At 47.1% G+C, this 24,483-nt stretch overlaps 1 protein-coding gene across 1 annotated transcript in view; it reads right to left on the bottom strand.

Annotated features, from left to right (window-relative positions):
- slc27a4 (solute carrier family 27 member 4) overlaps window positions 1-22,064 on the bottom strand; it is a 53,084-nt gene extending 31,020 nt beyond the window's left edge. Inside the window, exons 1-2 of the mRNA XM_080212168.1 lie at window positions 21,521-22,064; window positions 9,089-9,483 (exon numbers count right to left, since the gene is read on the bottom strand). Coding sequence (XP_080068294.1) covers window positions 9,089-9,483; window positions 21,521-21,684 — 559 coding nt within the window. The 5' untranslated portion in view covers window positions 21,685-22,064. The remainder of the gene's footprint in view (window positions 1-9,088; window positions 9,484-21,520) is intronic.
- Between the last annotated feature and the right edge of the window lie 2,419 nt (window positions 22,065-24,483).

The raw sequence follows: 24,483 nt of genomic DNA, 5'->3' as shown, positions 1-24,483 counted from the left end.
GATGTAGGCTTTACCAAACCTTCAATACGTCCATTGATCTCGGGCAGGAATGTCCATTCCCAGGTGGGTGGGACCAGAAATTCCTGTCCTGGAACTTTCCGGATCCCTGCAGAAGCAACAGTGAGGAATCTCACTGTTTTCAGACATTCAGTTATGGGCATGGCTGGCATATATTCACCTTTAAGGATATTATTAAACTAGAAAGAGTGTAGAAAAAATTTACTAGAATGCTGCTGGGACTTAATGGTTTGAATTATAAGGCGAGGATGGATAGACTGGGACTTTTTTCTCTGGAGGTAGGAAGCTTAGGGGTGATCTTATAGAGGTCTATAAAATAACGAGGGGCATCGATCAACTAGGTAGTCAATCTCTTTTCCCAAAGGTAAGGGAGTCTAAAACGAGAGGCTTAAGGCGAGAGGGGGAGATACAAAAGAGTCCAGAGGGACAATTTTTTCACCCACAGGGTGGTGATTGGAATGAGCTGCCAGAGGCAGTAGTATAGGCGGGTACAATTTTGTATTTTTAAAAAGCATTTAGACAGTTTTGTGGGTAAAATGGGAAAGAGGGATATGGGCCAAGTGCGATAATTGGGACTAGCTTAGTGGTTATAAAAATGAGCGGCATGGACAAGTTGGGCCAAAGGGCTTGTTTCCATGCTGTAAACCTCTATTACTCTAACCAGCTCGATTCCATTCATTTTCAGGAGCATCGGAGATGGTTTGTAATTGGGGCGGGGGGGGATTCCTACCCGTCTGTCTCTCTCTCACTGTTTAATTATACTCTGCAAAGTAGTTATAATTCAGCACTTAACACAAGAAGTGGCAGCTGTGGATTCTGTCATTTCCTCACCCTCACTTACGTAAGATGAGATATCCGATTTATAAAGGATTTTCGTGTTATGTAATGAATGTCAACTAAGTAAACTTTGGATTTTTTTTCATCAGGTTTTTTTTTTAAAACCATATCAGAAATTGAAATGACCAAAAAAATGGCATCAAACTGATGCAATTGCAAGGGAATCGTACAAAATTATGAGGGGAAGAGATAGAGAGGACAGGACACAATTGTTTCTCTTGGTAAACAGGGCAGATGGGGGCGGCACAGTGGTTAGCACTGCAGCCTCACAGCGCCAGGGACCCCGGTTCAATTCTGGCCTCTGGTCACTGTCTGTGTGGAGTTTGCATGTTCTCCCTATGTCTGCGTGGGTTTCCTCACAGTCCAAAGATGTGCGGGTTAGGTGGATTAGCCATGCTAAATTGCCCTTAATGTCAGCAGGAGTAGCATGGTAAATATGTGGAGTTACGAGAATAGGGCCCGGGTGGGATTGTGGTCAGTGCAGACTCGATGGGCTGAATGCTCTCCTTCTGCACTGTAGGGATTCTGTGGTCTATAATGCCCACACAGAAAGAATATATGGCACCTTTCATAATGGTGACACATCCCAGAAGCCCTTTTGGAAGTGTAGTCATTGTTGTAATGAAGGAAACTCAGCAGACCATTTTCACATAGCAAGCTTATGCAAACCTCAAGATGATAGAGACCAGATCATGGAGGGATTTCTTATCCCTCCTGTGGCATATTTTGTGGCGGCAAACATGACCTACCATTGGCCAGTGGCAGGATTTTCCAGTCCTGCCGCCATCAACGGAGTTTCCACTGTTCACACCTTGTGCCGCCAGTTTGCCATCCTTCCAGTGGAACCGCAAGGTCCTGCCAGCAGGAATGGCCAGAAAATCCCACCCGATATTTTTTGTTGTGTTGTTGGTTGACGGCAGCATGGTGGCCCAGTGGTTAGCATTGGTACCCCACAGTGCCAGGGACCCGAGTTCAATTCCAGCCTCGGGTCACTAACAGTGTGACGTTACACATTCTCCCCATGTCTGCGTGGGTTTCCTGCTAAATTAAGTGAGCCACATTTTTGTTTCAACATCAGACGTGTAAACTCCACGTTCCCTTAACCTCCCCCCCCCCACCCACACAATCATAAGCCTCTTCTGACTACCCCCACTGCTGCCCCACCCGACCAACCTTAGGACTACCCCACATTCACTCTTGCACTGCCCAGCCTCACTGAAGGTGCCAGCTCTTGCTCGGTACATTCTCACCAATTGACCGACCGCAAAAAAACTACACAAGGTCATGAACATAGCCCAGTCCATCACACAAACCAGCCTTCCATTCATTGACTCTGTCTACACTTCCCGCTGCCTTGGCAAAGCAGCCAGTGTAATTAAGGACCCCACGCACCCCAGACATTCTCTCTTCCACCTTCTTCCAATGGGAAAAAGATATGAAAGTCCGAGGTCACGTTCCAGCCGACTCAAGAACAGCTTCTTCCCTGCTGCTGTCAGACTTTTGAATGGACCTACATTGCATTAAGCTGATCTTTCTCCACACCCTTGCTATGACTGTAACACTACACTCTGCATTCTCTCCTTTCCTTCTCTATGAACGGCTCTGTATAGCACCCAAGAAACAATACTTTTCACTGTATAATAATACATGTGATAATAATAAATCAAATCAAACATTTCATTGAAAGACAGTTCCTCCAAGTGTAGCACTCCCCAAGTTTGGCATGGTGGCATAGTGTTTAGCACTGCTGCCTCACAGCGTCAGGGGCCTGGGTTCACTTCTGGTGTCGTGTCGCTGTCTGTGTGGAGTTTGCACAGTCTCTCCGTGGGTTTTCTCCGGGTGCTCCGGTTTCCTCCCACAGTCCAAAGATGTGCGGGTTAGGCTGATTGGCCATGCTAAATTGACAGGGGGATTAGCAGGGTAAATATATAGTGTTACGGGAATGGGGCTTGGGTGGGATGGTGGACGGTGCAGACTCAATGGGCCGAATAGCCTCCTTCTGCTCTGTAGGGATTCTATCCACAGTGGGGTGTCAGCCTAGGTTTCTACGCTCAGTTCTCTGGAATGGGATGTAAACTCTGATTCAGACAGGAGAGAGTGTGTTACCAACTGGGTCACACATGACACGCTCCGCAGTGTGCTGACATCACGATGTGTCATTATCAAGGTGCAATAGAGAAAGGTGTGTAAATTATTCAACTTAAGCAGTAATCAATATTTTGGTCACTTGTTCCTGTGGAAAAATATTCCCATGTAAACATTACCCTGGAAATTCCAATTATTATTCCTGATCTTTTCTCCTGGTGTGTGTCAGTTGTTACCGACTGCTTGGTGACTCGATTATAATGAATTCCTAGACTGGGTAATGGTTCAGTTCCTGAGTGCAAGCTTTGTGTGCACTTTCATAGAATTCCTGCAGTAGAGAAGGCAGCCATTCAGCGCATCGAGTCTGCACCGACCACAATCCCACCCAGGTCTTATTCCTGTAACCCCACACATTCATCCTGCTAATCCCCCTGACACTAGGGTCAATTTAGCATGGCCAATCAACCTAACCTGCACATCTTGGACTGTGGGAGAAAACCAGAGCACCCAGAGGAAACCCACGCAGACATGGGGAGAATGTGCAGACTCCACACAGACAGTGACCTTGTGCCAGTTCAGGTAGAAATTGATACTGGAGCTTCTGCAGCCTCAAAATAACATAAAGAGACAACAGAATCCTTTGGTTTGTTATCCTGGTTGATTTCCATCTCAAGTCTGTTCAAGAAAACCTTCAATCCTCGCTCCACACCTTCGCAGCCAGTTTTATTTCATTTTCAGCTTATTTTCCCACCGATTTCCCAAAACATGGCGTTGCTTCTTTTTTTTAATCAATTCGTAGGGCGTGGGCGTCACTGGCTGGCCACGTTTATTGCTCTTCCCTAGTTGTCAGAGGGGAGTTGTGATTGCTGTGGCTCTGGAGTTATATGTAGGCCAGACCAGGTAAGGATGGCTTCTGCTACCCTGAGTTTTACTCCAGATTGGTAGCATTTCACTGCTCCAGTTACCCAAGTGTTATCTCTGTCTAAAAGTCACTCTGCCACAATTCCTTAACCCCTCCCTAACTAACGTACCAATCTCCCCTTGTATCTCCCCCCAAAATTCCTCCACATCCTTCAGGCCCCCTCTCTTCCACGTTCTGCAACAATCTGCGCTTCCACTTTCTCCAACCTCCTCTTGGACAATTCAAAGCGAAAGTTTATTTATTAGTCACAAGTAGGCTTACATTCACACTGCAATGAAGTTATTGTGAAAATCCCCAAGTTGGCACACTTTTCGGGTACACAGAGAGAATTTAGCAAGGCCAGTGCACCTAACCTGCACGTCTTTAGACTGTGGGAGGAAACCAGAGCACCCAGAGGAAAGAGACAGGGAGAGTGCACAAACTCTCGGCTCGGGTGACTGTCTGTGTGGAGTTTGCACATTCCTCTCGTGTCTGCATGGGTTTCCTCTGGGTGCTCCGGTTTCCTTCCACAGTCCAAAGATGTGCAGGTTAGGTTGATTGGCCATACTAAAATTGCCCCTTAGTGTCCTGGGATGTGTAGGTTAGAGGAATTAGGGGCTAAATATGTAGGGATTTGGGGATAGGGCTTGGGTGGGATTGTGGTCGGTACAGACTCGATGGGCCGAAGGGCCTGTTTCTGCATCGTAGGGTTCTATGTTCCACACAGACAGTGACCCAAGCAGGGAATCGAACCCAGATCCCTGACACTGTGAGGCAGCAGTACTAACCATTCAAAGCCCTTTCCCCGCTCCTGTTTGCCTCCCACCCCTCTGCTCTGTAGTCAATAGTGTAATGCCTTATTTGTCCTCGCAACGCAAGTCATCAGAATGATTGAGAGAAATGCTGCAGCAGATCTGCCGGAGAGAGAGAGAGAGAAGTCTTTATCTCTTTGAAAGCAGCTCAAACGGATCAGGTGAAACTGCAATCTCTGCCTGCAAGCAGCCCACTGGAAATGACTTTGCAACAATCTTAGCTCAATTACAACAGAGTGCGTTTCAACACAATAGTACTAACCGGTATAAATACCAGCTAAATGGCCACTGTCACAGACAGGGATAGCGAGAGAGAGAGACTGATGTGGGAAACAGAATGTTACATTCATTCAGAGGCTTAGCGGGAAGGTCATGTTGTTTTAATGATCCCAGGCCAGTAACCCCGCCACAAGCACTAACGATGCAGATTCAAGAGTTCAAAAAATCCCATCAAGGACATGGGGAGAAATTAAATTCAAAATTACGAATGGAAAGCTAACCTCGTTAATAGTGATCGTGAAACTACCGGGTTGCTGTAAAAACACATCTGGTTCGCTAATGTCCTTTGGGAAGGAAATCTGCCAGCCTTATCCGGTCTGGCCTACATGTGACCCACAGCAATGTGGTTGACTCTTAGCTACCTTTCTGTAATATCGGACAGCCACAGAGAAAAGCGTGATGTACCGGTGAAAAGTAGCCTTACTCCCAGATGACTGTAGGCTGCTTTCCCCTCTGAGAGGGAGAGCTGACCGGTGGTGATTTATTTAACCCAAGGGTCACCACACCACAGGCGAGGGACAAGGTTGAGAGGGCAAATAACCCCAGCCGGTGTGGGAATCGCAGCCCCGCTGCTGGCATTGGTCTGCATCAACCATCCAGCCAACTGAGCTAAACCGGTACCCATGCCACGTGGATTACGACAATTCTCGAGGGAAATCCGGGAAAGGCAATAAGTGCTGGCCATGCTAGTGAGGCTCACATTCCACACATAAATAAAAAGCAAAGCGGCACAGGCACCAGGAGCCTCCAGTATTGTGTGCTGTACCGAGCTCAGTAATATACAACAGTCACAGATCCTTCACGTTGAAAGATTCAAAGCTCACTCCAGAGAATGAGATACAATCTAAAAATAATAAGCCTTCAGCTGGGTCTACAAAGAAAAGGGAAACTGGAGTTAGACCAGGACAATAGAGGATTGTGTTGCTACCGTATAACACATTTGTTAGACAGATTACACTGTACAGTTCTGGTCTCCGAACATTGCTGTAACCACATTTAGACAAAGGATTAACATAGAAGATAGGAGGAGGAGGAGGCCATTCAGCCCTTTGAGCCTGCTCCACCATTCATTACAATCACGGCCGATCATCCAACCTAATCCTGCTTTCTCCCCATAACCTTTGATCCCATTCACCCCAAGTGCTATATCCAGTCGCCTCTTGAATGCATTCAATGTTTTGGCATCAACTACTTCCTGTGGTAATGAATTCCACAGGCTCACCACTCTCTGGGTGAAGAAATGTCTCCTCATCTCCGTCCTAAATGGTCTACCCTGAATCCTCAGACTGTGACCCCTGGTTCTAGACTCCCCCCACCATCGGGAACATCCTCCCTGCATCTACCCTGTCTAATCCTGTCAGAATTTTATAAGTCTCTAAGAGATCTCCCCTCATTCGTCTGAACTCCAGCACGAACAATCCTAACCTAGTCAATCTCTCCTCATACATCAGTCCTGCCATCCCTGGAATCAGCCTGGTAAACCTTTGCTGCACTCCCTTGAAAGTAAGATCATCCTTCCTCAGAAAAGGAGACCAAAACTGCACACAGTATTCCAGATGTGTCTGAGTAACCACATTACAACAATCACATTTAAACATAGAAAATAGGAGCAGGAGGAGGACATTCGGCCCATCGAGCCTGAGCCCGCCATTGATTATGACCATGGCTGATCATCCAACTCAATAGCCTGATCCCACTTTCCCCACCCAATCCCTTTGGATTAGATGCTATATCTAACTGCTTCCTGAGACCAAGAATTATTACAGCAGCTACATTTGGACCAAGTGTCAGGAATATAACAAATGCATTTTGGAAAGGAGACTTGGGGCAGAATCTTCCCATTCCATCCGCCACGGGAATCGTACCAGGCGAGACAGGAACGTGCTAAAGTCCATTTTCCAGTCTTGGGGCGAACGTGGCTGGAAAATCCCACCCTTAGTGTTTGAAGAATTGGAGAAGAATCCAGGCAAATGGCCTGCTGCTGTGATGCTTAATTTCAAGGGAACACGAGATGAGAATGAAGAGGCAAGAATTGGAGTGGAGCAGACTTATTCTCATCAACCCCAGGACACAGACATCTTTCCGCATCTAGAGGCAGCCAAGGCAGACAAAGCACACGCTTATATCGGTTTTCTGCAACTTCTTGTTAACTGGGAAAGGTAACCGGCCTGAGGCTACAGCTTCTAAAACTCCTTTCCACATCAAGCACATCTGAGCAGGACTCTCTCCTCTTCTTACCACCTGCCACGTGTGTGAGTAAGCAGGATTTACACGCTGACAATCAGCCACACCTTCCTTGGCCAACAGGCCCCGGAGATGAGATTCAAACCCAAAGGTTGGAATTCTCCTATTTTGAGACACCGTCCCCATGGCGGAAATGTGGAATGTTTCCTGCCGCAGTGGCTGGCCGGTAAACAGGACAAATCTTCCAGCCCCGATCTCATTAATAATCATAGAATTCCTACAGTGCAGAAGGAGGCCATTCGGCCCATTGAATCTGCACCAACCACTATCACACCCAGGCTCTATTCCCGTACCCCCCACATATTTACCCTGCTGGTCCCCCTGACACTAAGGGCCAATTTATCAGGAGAGAGGTTGGTAGATGTGGTGGAGAGACGGGCAACTGATGCCCGTCTATCAAAAGGGAGGAGGATTCTTTGGGATAAGACTGCTTTTCTTGATTCTGGTTGTGGGCCTGGTAGTTCCTGATCAATCAAGCTTCTTCCCAAACAGTGCAGCAATGAGAAATCCAATAATTTAGAGTTAATCATAGAATCACAGAATCCGTTCAGTGCAGAAAGAGGCCATTTGGCCCATCAAGTTGCACCGACAACAGTCCCACCCAGGCCCTATCCCCGTGCATTTACCCTAGCCAGTCCCCCTGATACTAAGGGGCAATTTAGGATGGCCAAGCCACCTAACCCGCACATTTTTGGAGTGTGGGAGGAAACTGGAGTACCTGGAGGAAACCCATGCAGACGTGGGGAGAACGTGCAGACTCCGCACAGACAGTGACCCAAGCCGGGAACAAAACCCGCATTCCTGGCGCTGAGAGGCAGCAGTGCTAACCACTGTGCCACCCATCATCTGAATTAAACCAGTATTCAGACATTGTGACCCTGAACAATCATGGAACGAGACAGAATAAGAGGCCATTTGGCCCGTTGTGTTTGGTAGAATTATACAAAGAATCTCACTCCCACAATCTTTCCCATAGCCCTCTAAAGGCCATTTCTTTCCCTTTGAGTATTTATCCTGTTGAGTATGACTTGAATCTGCTTTCACGGTGCTTTCAGATGGAGAGCTGTGGGACAGGGGGAGGGGGCTGATATAGGGAGGGCAAGGCTGTGGAGGAATTTGAAAACAAGGAAGAACATTTTAAAATCAAGGCATTATTTGATGGGAGCCAGTGTAAGTCAACGAGCACAGACTTCAGTCAAAGGCAGCAGAGCCTTGCATGATCTCAGGTTTACAGAGGTGGGGGGAGGGGTGGAAACCGGGAGTGTGTTGGAATTGTCAAGTCTGAGGATCTTACGAGGGTTTCATCAGCAGATGAGATGTTCCAGGGGCAATCTGGGGTGAGGTTACGGAGATGGAAATGGGCGGTCTTAGTGTTGGCATGAATGGCAGGTCGAAAGTTTATCTTGAGGTCAAATATGACATTAAGGTTGCAAACAAACTGGCCATTTGCACATTCCCACTGTGTCTGTGTGGGATTCCTCTGGGTGCACTGGTTTCCTCCCACAGTCCAAAGATGTGTAGGTTAGGTGGGTTAGCCATGCTAAATTGCCCCTTGGTGTTCAAAGATGTGCAGGTTTGGTAGAATGGCCATGCTAAATTGCCCCTTGGTGTCCGAAGGCGTAAAGGTTAGATGGCCATGGTAGATGTGTGGGGTTATGGGGATCGGGCAAGGGACTGGGCAAGATAATCTTTCGGAGAGTTGGTACACAGTTGACGGGCCGCTGTAAAGATGCTATGGATGTCATCCTCTCGGATTTGCACGTTCTACAAAATCTGCCATTGCTTAAAGGAAGATAGTTGTATAGTATTTACGTTTCCTATTTTGCTTAAACAATGTCTCTCAGGGAAGGCACTTCTGCCATGAAGCATTTTGGCTTCTTCTTGTTTACTATGGACATGGCCTTGTACTTACCAGTGTTGAGTTCACCCCCGAACACGATGGCCTTAGCCCTGGAGATGTTGATGCAGTGCGCTAGTGCGTCCATGCGAAGGTTGAAGTTAATGAGTGCCGCCTCCACGCCAACCTTCGCCATCCCCAGCCACAGTCCCACATACTCGTTCCTGCTCTCCATGAACAGTGCCACCACGTCACCAGTGCGGTAGCCCTGTTGGTGAAAGTAGTTGGCGACGCGGTTGGAGTACTCGTCCAGGTCCCGGAAACTCCATCTGATGTCCGTCCCCTCGAATATGAGCGCAGTCTTGTCCGGGTGCCTCTGGACAACTTCGTGGAAGATTTTTGGGACAGTTTTGCTCAGTTTCAAGTTCCGCTTGACGTTGAGTTTGACTTTGAGTAGGACACCGGCGGCACTGGGGTAAGAGCAGGCAAAAAGAACAAGAAAAAGAATCATCAACACACAGAACTTTTGTTTCTTCAACGCCTTTAGCACTGAGGGGTGGCAGCATTGGAAAACAAAATGCCTATTCCACTTCCACTGGGTCCCATGGACAACTTTGAAAGATGTTCACTCTCTCAATGCCATGACCACCATGTGCTCCGTGGCACCCCCCCCCCCCCCCCCCAGCCTGCTGTTAAAACTAGGGACCTGCACATTTGTTCCATTGTTGTTTGTGGGATCTTGCTGTGCACAAACTGGCAGCCAAGGTTCCTACACTACTGCAGCTACTTTCTTCCATTCATAGAAATACAGAACATTTATGACGCGCTAGGCCATTCGGCCCATTGTGTCCATGCAGGTTATAGAGTCAGAGCTTTACAACATGGAACCAGGCCCTTCAGCCCAACTTGTCCATGCCACCCTTTTTTATAATCACTAAGCTCGTCCCAATTGCCCACATTTGGCCCATATCCCTCTATATTCATCTTACCCATGTAACTGTCTAAAATGTTTTTTTAAATAGACAAAATTGTATCTGCCTCTACTACCACCTCTGGCAGCTTGTTCCAGACACTCACCACCCTCTGTGTGAAAAAAAATTGACCCTTTTGTATCTCTCCCCTCTCACCTTAAACCTATGCCCTCTAGTTTTAGACTCCCCTATCTTTGGGAAAGGATGTTGACTATCTTATCTATGTCCCTCATTATTTTATAGACCTTTATAAGATCACCCTAAGCCTCCTACGCTCCAGGGGAAAAAGTCCCAGTCTATCCAGCCTCTCCTTATAACTCAGACCATCAAGTCCCAGTAGCATCCTAGTAAATCTTTTCTGCACTCCAGATTTTTAGTTGAAGAGCTACCTGGCTTCATAGAATCCTTACAGAGCTGAAGGAAGCCATCTGGCCAATCTACCTAACCTATACATCTTTGGACACTAAACCTCCTGTGCACCCTCTCCAATGTCATCACACCCCTCCCATGGTGAATAGAGAAGAGCTGTACGTGGAAATCTAGCTGTGGTCTAATTAGTGCAGTTTTTGTATAAACTGCCTCCTCTCATAAAACCAAATAGTATGTTGATCTTTATTGCAAGGGGGGGGGGGGGGTGGAGTATAAAAACAGTAACTATTGCCACAATTGGGCAGCACTGTAGCATAGTGGTTAACACTGCAGTCTCACAGCGCCAACACATTCTCCCCACATCTGTGTGGGTTTCTTCCGGATACTATGGTTCCCTCCCATGGGCTAAAGATGTGCATGTTAGGTGGATTGGCCGTGCTAAATTGCCCCTTAGACATGTAGGTTTAGGAGGTTAGCGGAGTAAATATGCAGGGTTGCGGGAGAGGACCGGCGTAAAATCCGTTGTAGAGTTGGCGCAGACTCAATGGGATGAATGGCCTCCTTCTGCACTGTAGGGCTTCTTTGATTCTATGCACGGTACAGGGCATTAGTGAGACTGCACCTGGAGTACTGCATGTCATTTTGGTCTCCTTACTTAAGTAAGGACAGACTTGCATTGGAAATAGTTCAGAGAAGATTTACTGATCCCTGGGATAAAAGAGCTGTGAAAGAGTCATAAAATCATAGAATCCCTATAATCCCTTTAGATTTCTGATAGACAAGGGAATTAAGGATTATGGGGAGAAAGCGGGAAAGTGGAACTGATCCACTTCAGATCAGCCATGATCTTACTGAATGGCGGGGCGAGCTCAAGGGGCTAGATGGCCTACTCCTGCTCCTATTTATTATGTTCTTATGCAGAAGAAAGCCATTTGGCCCATTGAGTCTGCACTGACCACAATCCCACCCAGGCCCTATTCCCCATAACCCAACATATTTAGTCTGCTAATCCCCGACACTAGGGTCAATTTAGCATGGCCAATCCACCTAACCCGCACATCTTTGGACTTTGCTCTTTGTTGTGCCGATAACTGTTGGTTCTACTTTCTGGAACCTGGAACTCTCCAAACCTCTGTCCCTCTTTTGAAAACAAAAACCCACCTTGCATGCACTCTTCCTAATCTTTCCCTCCTGCTCCGGAAAGCCTGTCCCCTCTCTGTCCCCAAGGTGAAACACCGTGGAGGGTTTTCTGTGCACTGTTGTTGCTAGATTGATCGAATGGCTACAGAAGTGCAGAAGGAGGCCATTTGGCCCATCACGTCTGTACCAGCTCTCTGACAGACCAATGCGCCCGGCTGTCACTCCCCTGCCCTTTCGCCATGGTCCTGCGATTCATTTTCTTTTCAGATAATTGTTGTATCTGAAAGAGTTCTAGAATGTTCCTCGAGGAATATCGAGTTTTTCAATCCAAAATAAAAATCTGCTTGGAAACAGAAGAAAAATCTGCATTTCTAATTTCAAAGCAGACATTCAGCTCCAGCACTTAAGGGATTAACTCTTGGCATTCCTGTTGTCCATTCATTAGTGTTAGAATTTCAATAACACATATTGAAATTCTATGTGGTATTGATGCTATCAGGGCAGAAGGTTGTGCTGATCAAACCTTGCATGTTTACTGTAGTTAAATTTTAATCTCTTCCCTTCTTTGCCTGATCGTTTTGACAGAACAGCGAGCTGTTGTAACAACATACGTCAGCTGTAGCACGTTGCTGTGGGTCTGGAGTCACATAAAGTGAAAGTTTATTTATTAGTCACAAGTAGGCTTACATTAACACTGCAATGAAGTTACTGTGAAAATCCCCTAATTGCCACACTCCGGCGCCTGTTCGGGTACACTGAGGGAGAATTTAGCACAGCCAATGCACCTAACCAGCACGTCTTCCAGACTGTGGGAGGAAACCGGAGCGCCCGGAGGAAACCCATGCAGACACAGGGAGAACGTGCAAACTCAACACAGAGTGACTCAAGCCAGGAATTGAATCCAGGTCCCTGACAGTGTGAGATTGTAGCGATAACCACTGAGCCACCATGCTGATCATGTTTCTTAACTGGTGCTGACCTCAAACCGGGAGGCAGTGGCATAATGGTGTTGATACTGGACTAGTAATCCAGAGACCCAGTGTAATGCTCTGGGAACCCAGGTTCGAATCCTACCACGGCAGATGGTGAAATTTGAATTCAGTAGAAATCTGGAATTAAAAGTCCAATGATGACCACAAAAGATGTGCTGGTTAGGTGCATTGGCCATGCAAAATTCTCTCTGTGTACCCGAACGGGCACCGGAGTGTGGCAGCTAGGGAATTTTCACTGTAATGTCATTGCAGTGTTAATGTAAGTCTACTTGTAACACTAATAAAATAAACTAAACTTAAACTTTTCTCTTGGATCCGGGTTCTAAGTCTGACAAGGTATTATTCCCCTCTCACTGCTAGCTGGGAAGGATCGATCTGAAATTAATTGGCAATCCCACTCCCCTTTGGTGGAACCCTGAGCATAGCAGGAGTGGGAATAGTAAAGAATGCGCAATTAGGGAGATGTTTTGCTGTTGCTTGTGCCTGGGCAGCTTGTTGGGATGGGGTAGAGACCTCCAGCTGTGCCACACCTGTTCTACTCTGCAACCATCTTTTTTATACCTAACAGTACAGATGTGCACACTAGTGCTCGAGATGAAGAGGTTCCTCAGCAATGAGGTGACTCTGCAGTACAATGGACAAAAACAGGAAACTAGAACTAGGGATGGGTAATAAATGCTGGCCAGCCAGCAACACCCATATCCCACAAGTGATTGAAACAAGAGGCAGGGAAGTTTTAGAATCACTTGAACTCTCGCATCCAACATCACCTCCCGATGTGATTCATCCAAGTTCCAAATGCTGCTATTAACATTGAGAGAATGACAATATCAATGAATGAACACTCTTCAAGTCTGTAGCTTCCTTGTCTGTGTATGGTGTCCTGTTCTCCAGTGGTAGCAGTGTGGTCTCCACACAAGATGCACAGAAACTCACCAAGGCTCCTTTGACAAGAAGCTAAGATCCTTTGAACAAGCTGCCAGAGGTAGTAGAGCAGGCGGGTACAATTTTGTCTTTTAAAAAGTATTTAGACAGCCACATTGGTAAGATGGGTATAGAGGGATATGGCCCAAATGCAGGCAATTGGGACTAGCTTAGTGGTTTTAAAAAAAGCGGCGGTATGGACAAGTTGGGCCGAAGGGCCTGTTTCCATGCTGTAAACCTCGATGACAGCCCCTTTCAAACATGTGACCTCTACCACCGTGAAGGACAAGGGCAGCAGCCGCATGGAACACCACCACCTGAGTTCCCCTCCCAGCCACTCACCACTCTGGTTTGGAAATGTTTCTTTATTCATTTGGAGGACATGGGCGTCGCTGGCTGGGCCAGCATTTATTGCCCATCCTTAGTTGCCCTTATTCAGAGGGCAATTGAGAGTCAACCACATTGCTGTGGCTCTGGAGTCACATGTAGGCTAGACCAGGTAAGGACGGCAGATTTCCTTCCCTAAAGGACATTAGTGAACCGGATGGGTTTTTCCGACAATCAATAATGGTTTCATGGTCATCAGTAGATTCTTAATTCCAGACATTTTTTATTGAATTCAAATTCCACCATCTGCTGTGGAATTTGAACCCAGGTCCCCAGAACATTAGCTGAATTTCTGGATTTGTAATTTAGCGATAATACCAACAAGCCATCACCTATATATTGACATTCCTTCACTTTCGTGGAGCCCACTAACAGCACTGTGGGTGTACCTACACCACATGTGTTGCAGCAGTTTAAGGATCACCACCATCGTCCTAAGGACAATTCTGACTTTGCCAGTGATGCCCACATCACATTAATTAATTTTAAATGCAGCTGGACTGGATGGTTGAAAAACATGAGCCCCAATGAACATTTCACTCACACATGCCAAAAGTGAAATGGTGAAAGACTCCCCCCCAAGGGGAGGCAGTGGCATAGTGGTATTGTCTGTAGACCTGGGTTCGAATCCCACCATGACAGGTGGTGACATTTGAATTCAATAAAAATCTGGAATTAAGACTCTACTGATGACCATGAAACCACTGTCGATTGTTGTAAACACCCATTTGGTTCTCTAATGCCCTTCAGGTCTGGTCTGGCCTATAGCTGACTCCAAAGCCACATCAAGATGATTAACTCTCAAATGCCCTCTGAAAAGGGAGGGCAATTCGGGATGGGCAACAGATGCTGGCCCAGCCAGCGATGCCCAGATCCCGTAAAAATTAATAATAAAATCTGCCTTCAAATCATAGAACTGTGAATGTGAATAGTGTGAAAGGAAGGGAATCAGTCCACCATTCCTGTATCAACTCTTGAAAAAAGCCATCCAATTTGGCCTACTGTCCTCTACTTTCTTCATAGCCCTGCAATTTATTATGATCATGGCTGATCACCTAACTCAATAGCCTAACAACCAATTCAATAGCCTAAAATGGATAAATCTAAATCTGGATAAACCTAAATAAGAACAAAGGACAGTACAGCACAGGAAACAGGCCCTTCGGCCCTCCAAGCCTGTGCTGCTCATTGGTCCAACTAGACCATTCGTTTGTATCCCTCCATTTCCAGTCTGCTAATATGACTATCCAGGTAAGTCTTAAACGATCCCAGCGTGTCCACCTCCACCACCCTACTTGGCAGTGCATTCCAGGCCCCCACCGCCCTCTGTGTAAAAAACGTCCCTCTGATATTTGAGTTAAACCTCGCCCCTCTCACCTTGAGCCCGTGACCCCTCGTGATCATCACCTTTGACCTGGGAAAAAGCTTCCCACTGTTCACCCTATCTATACCCTTCATAATTTTGTACACCTCTATTAGGTCTCCCCTCGTTTTCCATCTTTCCAGGGAGAACAACTCCAGTTTACCCAATCTATCCTCATAGCTAAGACCCTCCATACCAGGCAACATCCTGAAATCTCCTCTGCACTCTCTCCAAAGCCTCCACATCCTTCTGGTAGTGCGGCGACCAGAACTGGACGCAGTACTCCAAATGTGGCCTAACCAACGTTCTATATAGCTGCAACATCAGACTCCAGCTTTTATACTCTATATCCCATCCTATAAAGGCAAGCATGCCATATGCCTTCTTCACCACCTTCTCCACCTGTGCTGCCACCTTCAAGGATTTGTGGACTTGCACACCCAGGTCCCTCTTTCTATACTCATGATGGTTCTACCATTTGTTGTATAGCTCCCCCCTACATTAGTTCTTCCAAAATGCATCACTTCGCATTCATCTGGATTAAATTCCATCTGCCATTTCTCTGCCTAATTTTCCAGCCTACCTATATCCTGCTGAATTGTTCGACAATGTTCAGTGCTATCAGCAAGTCCAGTCATCTGGATTTATAAGTCTAATGATGACCAACGATTGTCGTAAAAACCCATCTGGTTTATGAGTGCCCTTCAGGGACGGAAATCTGCCATTTTTAACCAGGTCTGGCCTACATGTGACTCTGGAGCCACAGCAATGTGTTTGACTCTTAATTGTCCTCAGGGATGGGCAATAAATGCTGGCGCAACTAACATTTTTTTTAAACTACAGAATGTAGTTTAAAATGTAAGAAATACAACAGGAGGAAATAATCCATCAAGAAAATGATAAAAGAATTTGGAGGCCTTTCAAAAAATGTCTGGATGCGATGATTAATTGATCTCAGACGCACACCAAGCTAATGTCCTTGAGAATACTGTATAAACGCTGATGGATTATAAGATATACTTCACCCAGCGCAATGCTGCCTGAAACAGATCAGGGAGGCTTCAAATTCAATCCAGGGTCGAGGCTGAGTTTAGCCACTTGGCAAAAGGGTCATGACTAACTGCCCCACTATTCTGTCCCAGCGTGTCTCCAGCATAAAATTGTTAATTGACGCACACACACCACGTAACTGTTAGGAAAGGAGTTTCAGGGTTTTTGACCCAGCGACACTGAAGGAACGGCAATAATGGTTAGCTGATTATGTTGTTAAAGAGGTGATGGACATTGTTTGATAGAAACACAGAAGATAGGAGCAGGAGGAGGCCATTTAGCCCTTCGAGCCTGCTCCACCATTCATTATGATCATGGCTGATCGCGCAACTCAATAGCCTAATCCTGCTTTCTCCCCATAACCTTTGATTCCATTCACCCCAAGTGCTATATCCAGCTGCCTCTTGAATACATTCAATGTTTTAGCATCAACTACTTCCTGTGGTAATGAATTCCAAAGGCTCACCACATCTTGGGTGAAGAAATGTCTCCTCACCTCCGCCCTAAATGGTCTACCCTGAATCCTCAGATCGTGACCCCTGGTTCTGGACTCCCCCACCATCGGGAACATCCTCCCTGCATCTACCCTGTCTAGTCCTGTTAGAATTCTACAAGTCTCAATGCGGTTCCCCCCTCATTCATCCAAACTCCAGCGAAAACAATCCTAACCTAGTCAATCTCTCTTCATACATCAGTCCCGTCGTTCCCAGAATCAGCCTGGTAAACCTGCGCTGCACTCCCTCGAGAGCAAGAACATCCTTCCTCAGAAAAGGAGGCCAAAACTTCACACAATACTCCAGCCTCACCAAGGCTCTGTATAATTGCAGCAACACATCCCTGCTCCTGTACTCGAAACCTCTCGCAATGAAGGCCAACATTGCCATTTGCCTTCTTTACCACCTGCTGCATGCTTAAGGGCTAAGAACATGAATAAAAAGCACCAGCAGGGACACTAGCAGGGGATGGTTTCGAGGCAGAGATCTGTAATCTTGCATCCTGCGAATAAACCTAACAACAAAAAGATTTTGTTTCGTACGTCCCAAAAAAAAATAGGAGATACTAGAAAATCTCAACTGGTCTGACAGCAGCTACGGAGAGAGAATAGAATCAGTGTTTTGAGTCTGGATAACCCTGCATCAGAGAGTCACCCAGGCTTGAAACGTTGGCTCTATTTCCCCTCCACAGATGCTGTCAGACCTGCCGAGATTTTCCAGCACTTTCTGTTTCTCTTTCAGGTTCGAGCATCTGCAGTATTTTGCTTTTGTCATTGTTTTCTACTTCCTCTGGCATGGAGCAGCAAGGGTGTCCTTCACCACTTGGGCTGTGCGGTCATTACTGTGTTCACTACTGGTCTCCTTGTTTTAGGGAAGAAGTTTAATGTGTTGGACGCTGTCCAGAGAAGGTTTACCAAACTAATACCCAGAATTGGAGGGTTGGATTATGAGGAAGAGCTGGACAGTCTAGACTTGTATCCACTGGAGTTTAGAAGAGCAAGAGGTGACTTGATTGAAACCTTTAAGATCCTGAGGATGGATGTGGCAAGGATCAGTCTCCTACAGCATTGTACTCAAGGAGTTGGCCATGTTAAATTCTCCCTCAGTGTACCCAAACAGGCGCCGGAGTGTGGCGACTAGGGGATTTTCACAGTAACTTCATTGCAGTGTTAATGTAAGCCTACTTGTGACACTAATAGATAAACTTTGAAGAAAAAAATGCATGTCCTTCATTACCAATCACAGAATCCCTACAGTGCAGGAGGAGGCTGTTTGGCCCATCGAGCCTGCACTGACAGCAATCCCACCCAGGCCCTATCCCCATAACCCCACATATTTACCCTACTGATCCCTCTAACATCCCCCTAACACTAAGGAACTAATGGTGGAACCAAAAAGTAGATATAGCCCTGTCAACTTCTCTGCTGGTCAATCCAGGCTTAGCTGATAGCACTCTCACCTCTTAGGTGGAGGGTCCAAGTTCCCACTCCACATATTGGAACAGAAAACCTCGGCTGGGGGAGCACTGCACTGTTGGAGCTGCACTGTCTTTCAGACAAGGTCCTGAACCCAGATCCCTGCCTGTCCTCTTAACACGCTTATAAAACATCCTGCCTGTTAGAAGAGGAGTCGGAAGGCTCTCCCAGTGGAGGAGAAACACTGCGTCCTCTTTCAACCAGTGCCCATGAACAGGTATCTCGTGGACTATATCACTGTATTTTGTGGGATCTTGCTGTGTGCCACATTTCCTGCATTTTAGGGCATCCCAATGTTGTGAAAAGCAATTCTAACACTCGTATCTTTCATCAGGTGTTCCTGGACGTACATCGTAGAATATATACAGCACCGAAGGCCATTCAGTCTGCCGTTTGGTGCTGGCTCTCTAACAGCTAGTCCCACTCCCTTGCCTTTTCCACCCCCCAGCCCTGTTAAAAAAAAACATTTTCTCTTCAGATAATTATCCAATTCCCTTTTGAAAACCTTGATTACATCCACCTCCAACACACCCCTCAGGGAGCATATTCCAGATTTTACCCACTCACTGTTTAAAAAATGTTTCCCCACACATTGGCAAATTAAGCAATGGCAATCACTTTAAATCTGTCAAGGGGGACAGTTTCTCCCTGTCTCCATAGAATCCCAGTAAAAAGTCTGACAACATCAGGTTTCAGTCCAACCGAATCCCTACAGTGCAGGAGGAGAGCATTCGGTCTATTAACACTACACCAATCCTCCAATTGTGCACACTACCTAGGCCCACTAACCTGCCCTATCCCCATAACTCTGCACATTTACCATGACCAATCCCCCTAACCTACACATCTTGGGACACTAAGGGTCAATTTAGCACATCTTTGGACTGTGGGAATAAATCGGAGCACTCCGAGGAAACCCACACAGACACGGAGAAAATGTGCAGACTCCACATAGACAGTCACCCAAGGCTGGAATGAAACCTCTGTCCCTGGCGCTGTGAGGCAGCAGTGCTAACCACCGTGCCATCTCATAACTGAAATCTCTCACCCGTAGGGCTTATTCTGGAGAACCTCTTCAGCAATGCCTTCAGGCCATTTTTGAACAGGCTGGAGGGGCCAAATGGCCTCGTTCTGCTCCATTATCCTTTATATATATGTCATAGAAATATAGAAGGTGGGAGCTGGAGAAGGCCATTCAGCCCTTCAAGCCTGCTCCACCATTCATTGCGATCATGGCTGATTGTCCAACTCAATATCCTTAATCCCCATAACTGCTTTCTCCCCATAACCTTTGATCCCATTTGCCCCAAGTGCTCTATCCAGCCGCCTCTTGAATACATTCACTGTTTTGACATCAACTACATCCTGTGGGTGAAGAAGTGTCTCCTCATCTCTGTTCTACCCTGAATCCTCAGTCTGTGACCCCTGATTCTGGACCCCCCCCCCCCACCATCTCCCTGCATCTACCCTGTTGAGTCCTGTTAGAATTTTTTAAGTCTCTATGAGGTCCCTCCCTCATTCTTCTGAACTCCAGCAACAACAATTCTAACCTAGTCAATCTCTTCTCATACATCAGTCCCACCATCCACGGAATCAGCCTGGTAAACCTTCGCTGCACTCCCTTGAGAGCGAGAACATCCTTCCTCAGAAAAGGAGACCAAAACTGCACACTATACTCTCGGTGTGGCCTCACCAAGGCCCCTGTATAATTGCAACAAGACTTCCCTGCTCCTGTACTCAAAATGTCTCACAATGAAGGCCAACATAGCATTTGCCTTCTTTACCACCTGCAAGTTTACCTTCAGCGACTGGTGCTCAAGGACACCCAGGTCCCGCTGTACACTCCCCTCTCCCAATTTACAGCCATTCAGATAGTAATCTGCCTTCTTGTTTTTGCTTTCATAACTCACACTTATCCAAATTACACTGCAAGATGTCCTTCAATGATTCTATAGTTCTTGGGGCTAAAGGCATCAAAGGATATGGGGGGAGTGGGAGGGGAGCAGATATTGAATTCGATGATCAGAATGAATAGTGGAGCATGTTCAAAGGGCCGAATGGCCTACTCCTGCTTCTAGTCTCAATGTTTCTACATGCTCTGAGAATACAAACCCAGGGTTGATTTGTATTTTAACACCCTCCCCCCCTCTCATAGAACACAGAAAAACTACAGCACAAACAGGCCCTTCAGCCCACAAGTTGCACCGATGATATCCCTACCTACTAGGCTTATCTATAATCCTCAATTCTATTAATTTCCATGCACTCATCCAGAAGTCTCTTGACAGACCCTATTGAATTTGCCTCCACCATCAGCGACAGCTGCCGATTCCACTCACCCACCACCCTCTGAGTGAAAAACTTACCCCTGATATCTTCTCTGTACCTACTCCCCAGCACCTTAAACCTGTGTCCTCTCGTAGCAACCATTCCAGCCCTTGGAAAAAGCCTTTGAGAATCCACCCGATCTATACCTCTCAACATCTTATACACTTCTATCAGGTCACCTCTCATCCTTTGTCTCTCTAAGGAGAAAAGACCGAGCTCCCTCATAAGGCATGCCACCCAATCCAGGCAACATCCTTGTAAATCTCCTCTGCACCCTTTCAATAGCTTCCACATCCTTCCTGTAATGAGGCAACCAGGACTGAGCACAGTATTCTAAGAGAGGTCTGACTAGGGTCTTATAAAGCTGCAGCATTATCTCCTGACTCCTAAACTCAATCCCTCGATCGATGAAGGCCAGTACACCACACACCTTCTTAACCACATCCTCTACTCGCAAGGCCAATTTAAGTGTCCTATGGACCCAGACCCCAAGGTCCTTCTGATCCTCTACACTGCTAAGAGTCTTACCCTTGATATTATGCTCCTTATATTACCCTCCTGGAGGGCATGTGGCAATGCCCCTTCACCCAGTGTGTGAGGGGCAGGTTAACCCAACCTAGAGCTTTGGAGCTGAATTGAAATATGGGTATTTGCAGTTCAGGGGGCGGTGCATTGACTGAGTCACCGACTCCACAAAAAGGCACTTCCTTGTGCTGTGGCCTTTTTGCTAGTAGCATCTACATTTCTGTTTTAAAAATACACACATAGAGATTGCAGTCAGGCAAGATAGACTGGGGCTGATGCCTCGCCGCAGGGCTAAGCTGCAGTAAGCCAGCGATTAAATCAGCATCAACCAAGCCTCCCTCCACCTCACTCTCACTCACTCACTCCCTCCCTCCCTCCTGGGTTAAACCTGGAATATCTTCCCTTGACAAGGACAAATGCAATCGGATCGGGAAGGGTAGCACAAAGGGAGGGGAGGGCTGGAGGAGAGAGGGATCGCTGTGTACTCACTGCACGTCCCGGCCGATGGTCTTGAGGAAGATACCCAGGTAGCTCCGGCCCCCGGACGCCAGGTAGAGAGCGCAGGTAGCGGCGCTGAGCAGCGGCCAGGGCAGCCCGGTAAGCGAGCGCAAGAGCAGCAGCAGCACCGTACAGGCAGCTAACCTCCACATCATCCACTCTCTCTCTCCCCTCCTCCTTCTCCTTCTCTCTGAGCTCAGAGCACAGGACACACAGTAAAGAGAGAGAGAGAGATAAATCCAGAGGAGATTTGAAAGGCAGCAAATATATATTCACCCTGAACTTCCCGGCAAATTCTTAAAGAAAATAATCACTCTAAAATATTTCCCATTCAACTTCTCCAGCCCCACAATTAGAGAGAGATAATAATGTCCCGGGAATGAGTGAGCTTCCCCGCAGCCCCGTGTTTCCTAATTTTTTTTTACAAGCTGTCACTTCTAAGGGTTACTTTCTGCTACCGAGTGACCTGCCCCGTTCGCTCTGACCTTCCCTTTCCCGTTGTTGGAGGCGGCTTGTAGGCAGCCCGAGGAGGAGGGGAGGGCGGCTCTGGGCAGACAGGGGCCGGCTTCACTGCGCAAACCAGGAAACCCTCAATCCCTGTCGGGAAATGTAGTTCTCCCCCTTGCCTTCTCAAACCCTGCAGCTGATTGCCAAGAGATAGGGCTGGAAGGGCTCCAGCTGATGTGTCAGCATGTGGACAGAGACAGAGAGGGGCACAAGACAGCTTGGGTGGCACAGTGGTTAGCACTGCTGCCTGTTGGACTTTAACCTGGTGTTGTGAGACTTCTTATTGTGCCCACCTCAGTCCAACACCGGCATCTCCACATCATGGCTACCATCGACACCGCAAACAGCCGGCTCTAAGTGGAGAGGATCTGCAAGAAGATCGCGCATATCGACACAGGGAAACCTGTTGGGCTTTAACCTGGTGTTGTGAGACTTCTTACTGTGCCTCACAGCGCCAGGGACCCGGGTTTGATTCTGGCTTCGATTCCTGGCTTGGGTCACTATCTGTAAAGAGTCTGCATGTTCTCCCCGTATCTACATGGGTTTCCTCTGGGTGCTCCGGTTTCCTCCCACAATCTGAAATATGTGCTGGTTAGGTGCATTGACCCAAACATGCACCGTACTGTGGCGACTAGGAGAATTTCACAGTAACTTAATTGCAGTGTTAATGTAACCCTTACTTGTGACATTAATAAATAAGCTTGACTTTAAGAGTTTGATGAAGGGTCATCTCCCAAAGGGTTGTGAATCTGTGGAATTTGCTACCCTAAAGTGCAGCGGACGCTGGGACAGTGAGTAAATTTAAGGAGGAGTTAGACAGATTTTTAATTGGTAATGGGTTGAAGGGTTATGGGGAAAAGGCAGGAAAATGGGGATGAGGAGCACATCAGCCAATGATTGAATGATGGAGCGGACTCAATGGGCCGAATGGCCTAATTCTGCTCCTATATATAACGTTAACTTTTTTTGTATTCGTTCATGAGGTGTGGGTGTCGCTGGCTGGTCCAACATTTATTACCCATCTCCAATCGTACATAACAATTCGGAGCAGGAGTGGGCCCCTCAAGCCTGCTCCACCATTCAATATGATCAAGGCTGATCTCATCTTGGCCTCATCTCCACCTTCCTGCCTGTTCCTCATAACTCTTCATCCCGTTACTAATTAAAAACGGCCCGGTAGCACAGTGGTTAGCACTGCTGCTTCACAACTACAGGGACCTGGGTTTGATTCCCGGCTCGGGTCACTGTCTGTGTGGAGTTTGCACATTCTCCTCGTGTCTGCATGGGTTTCCTCCAGGTGATCCTGTTTCCTCCCACAGTCCAAAGATGTGCGGGTTAGGTTGATTGGCTATCCTAAAATTGCCTGTTAGTGTCCCAGGATGCGTAGGTTAGAGGGATTGGGTCACTGTCTATGCAGAGTCTGCACATTCTCCCCGTGTCTGTGTGGATTTCCTCCGGGTTCTCCGGTTTCCTCCGAAAGACACGCTGCTTAGATGCATTAGCTGTGCTAATTTCTCCCTCAGTGTATCTGAACAGGCGCTGGAGTTTGGCAACGAGGGGATTTTCACAGTGCGGTGTTTGTGTAAGCCTACTTGTGACACTGATAAATAAACTTTAAAAAGGAAAGTTGGCAGTTGCAAGGATCTCCGCAATCCCTCGGTGTTGGGGCAGCTTGCAAGGCAAACCTGACCCCAACACCCAAGTCCACAAACTTTCCAGTGGTGATCACCAGATAGAAACCAGGAGTGGGAAAACTGGCTGCTATTTCCTCCCCAGTTCATATACCTAGAGAGCCATCATACCGCCCGGTCAGCCATTTTGACTCATGTCAAGGGAGCTCCCAACCGTCTCCACAACTGCCTATCCCTTTCCCATCATCCGTAGAACCATAGAAAACGGCGCACAAAGAGGCCATTCAGCCCATCGAGTCTTCACGGCCAAACAAAAGAGAAAAGAAACCAGCCACCCATTTTAATCCCGTTTTTCAGCCCTTGTTGTGTAACCTTGCAGGTTTCAGGACTTCAGAAACAGATCTAGGCTTCTTCGAAATGAGTTGAGGTTTTTCAGCCTCAAACAACAACTTAGGCAGCGAATTCCAGTCTCCAAGAACCCTCTAGATGAAAATGTTTTTCCTCCTGCCCCCTCTCACCCTTTTACCTTAAATCTTTGCCACCTGGTGATTGACCTCTCAGTTAGAGGGAAACAGGCATTTCCTGTCTATCCCGTTTAGGCCTCTCAGCCTGTTCTTAACCCTCGCCTATCCAATCTCTCCGCAGATCTGCTATTTTCAAGCCCGGCCCAGTCTTTCAGGTATTGTCTGTTTTTGTTATTGTATTTCTTTCCGTGGCCTGCCCCAGGTGTTAATGCACATGCCGTCACCAAGGTGATGGAATTAAAACAGAAAACGTTGGAAACGTTCAGTAGTTTAATTCTGAGTCGCCTTCACA

The sequence above is a fragment of the Carcharhinus amblyrhynchos genome, chromosome 25, assembly GCF_965287045.1.
Source record: "Carcharhinus amblyrhynchos chromosome 25, sCarAmb.v2.hapA, whole genome shotgun sequence".
Taxonomy (NCBI): domain Eukaryota; kingdom Metazoa; phylum Chordata; class Chondrichthyes; order Carcharhiniformes; family Carcharhinidae; genus Carcharhinus; species Carcharhinus amblyrhynchos.
The sequence above is the reverse complement of the archived record's forward strand: the minus strand, read 5'-3'. Positions and strand labels throughout refer to the sequence as shown.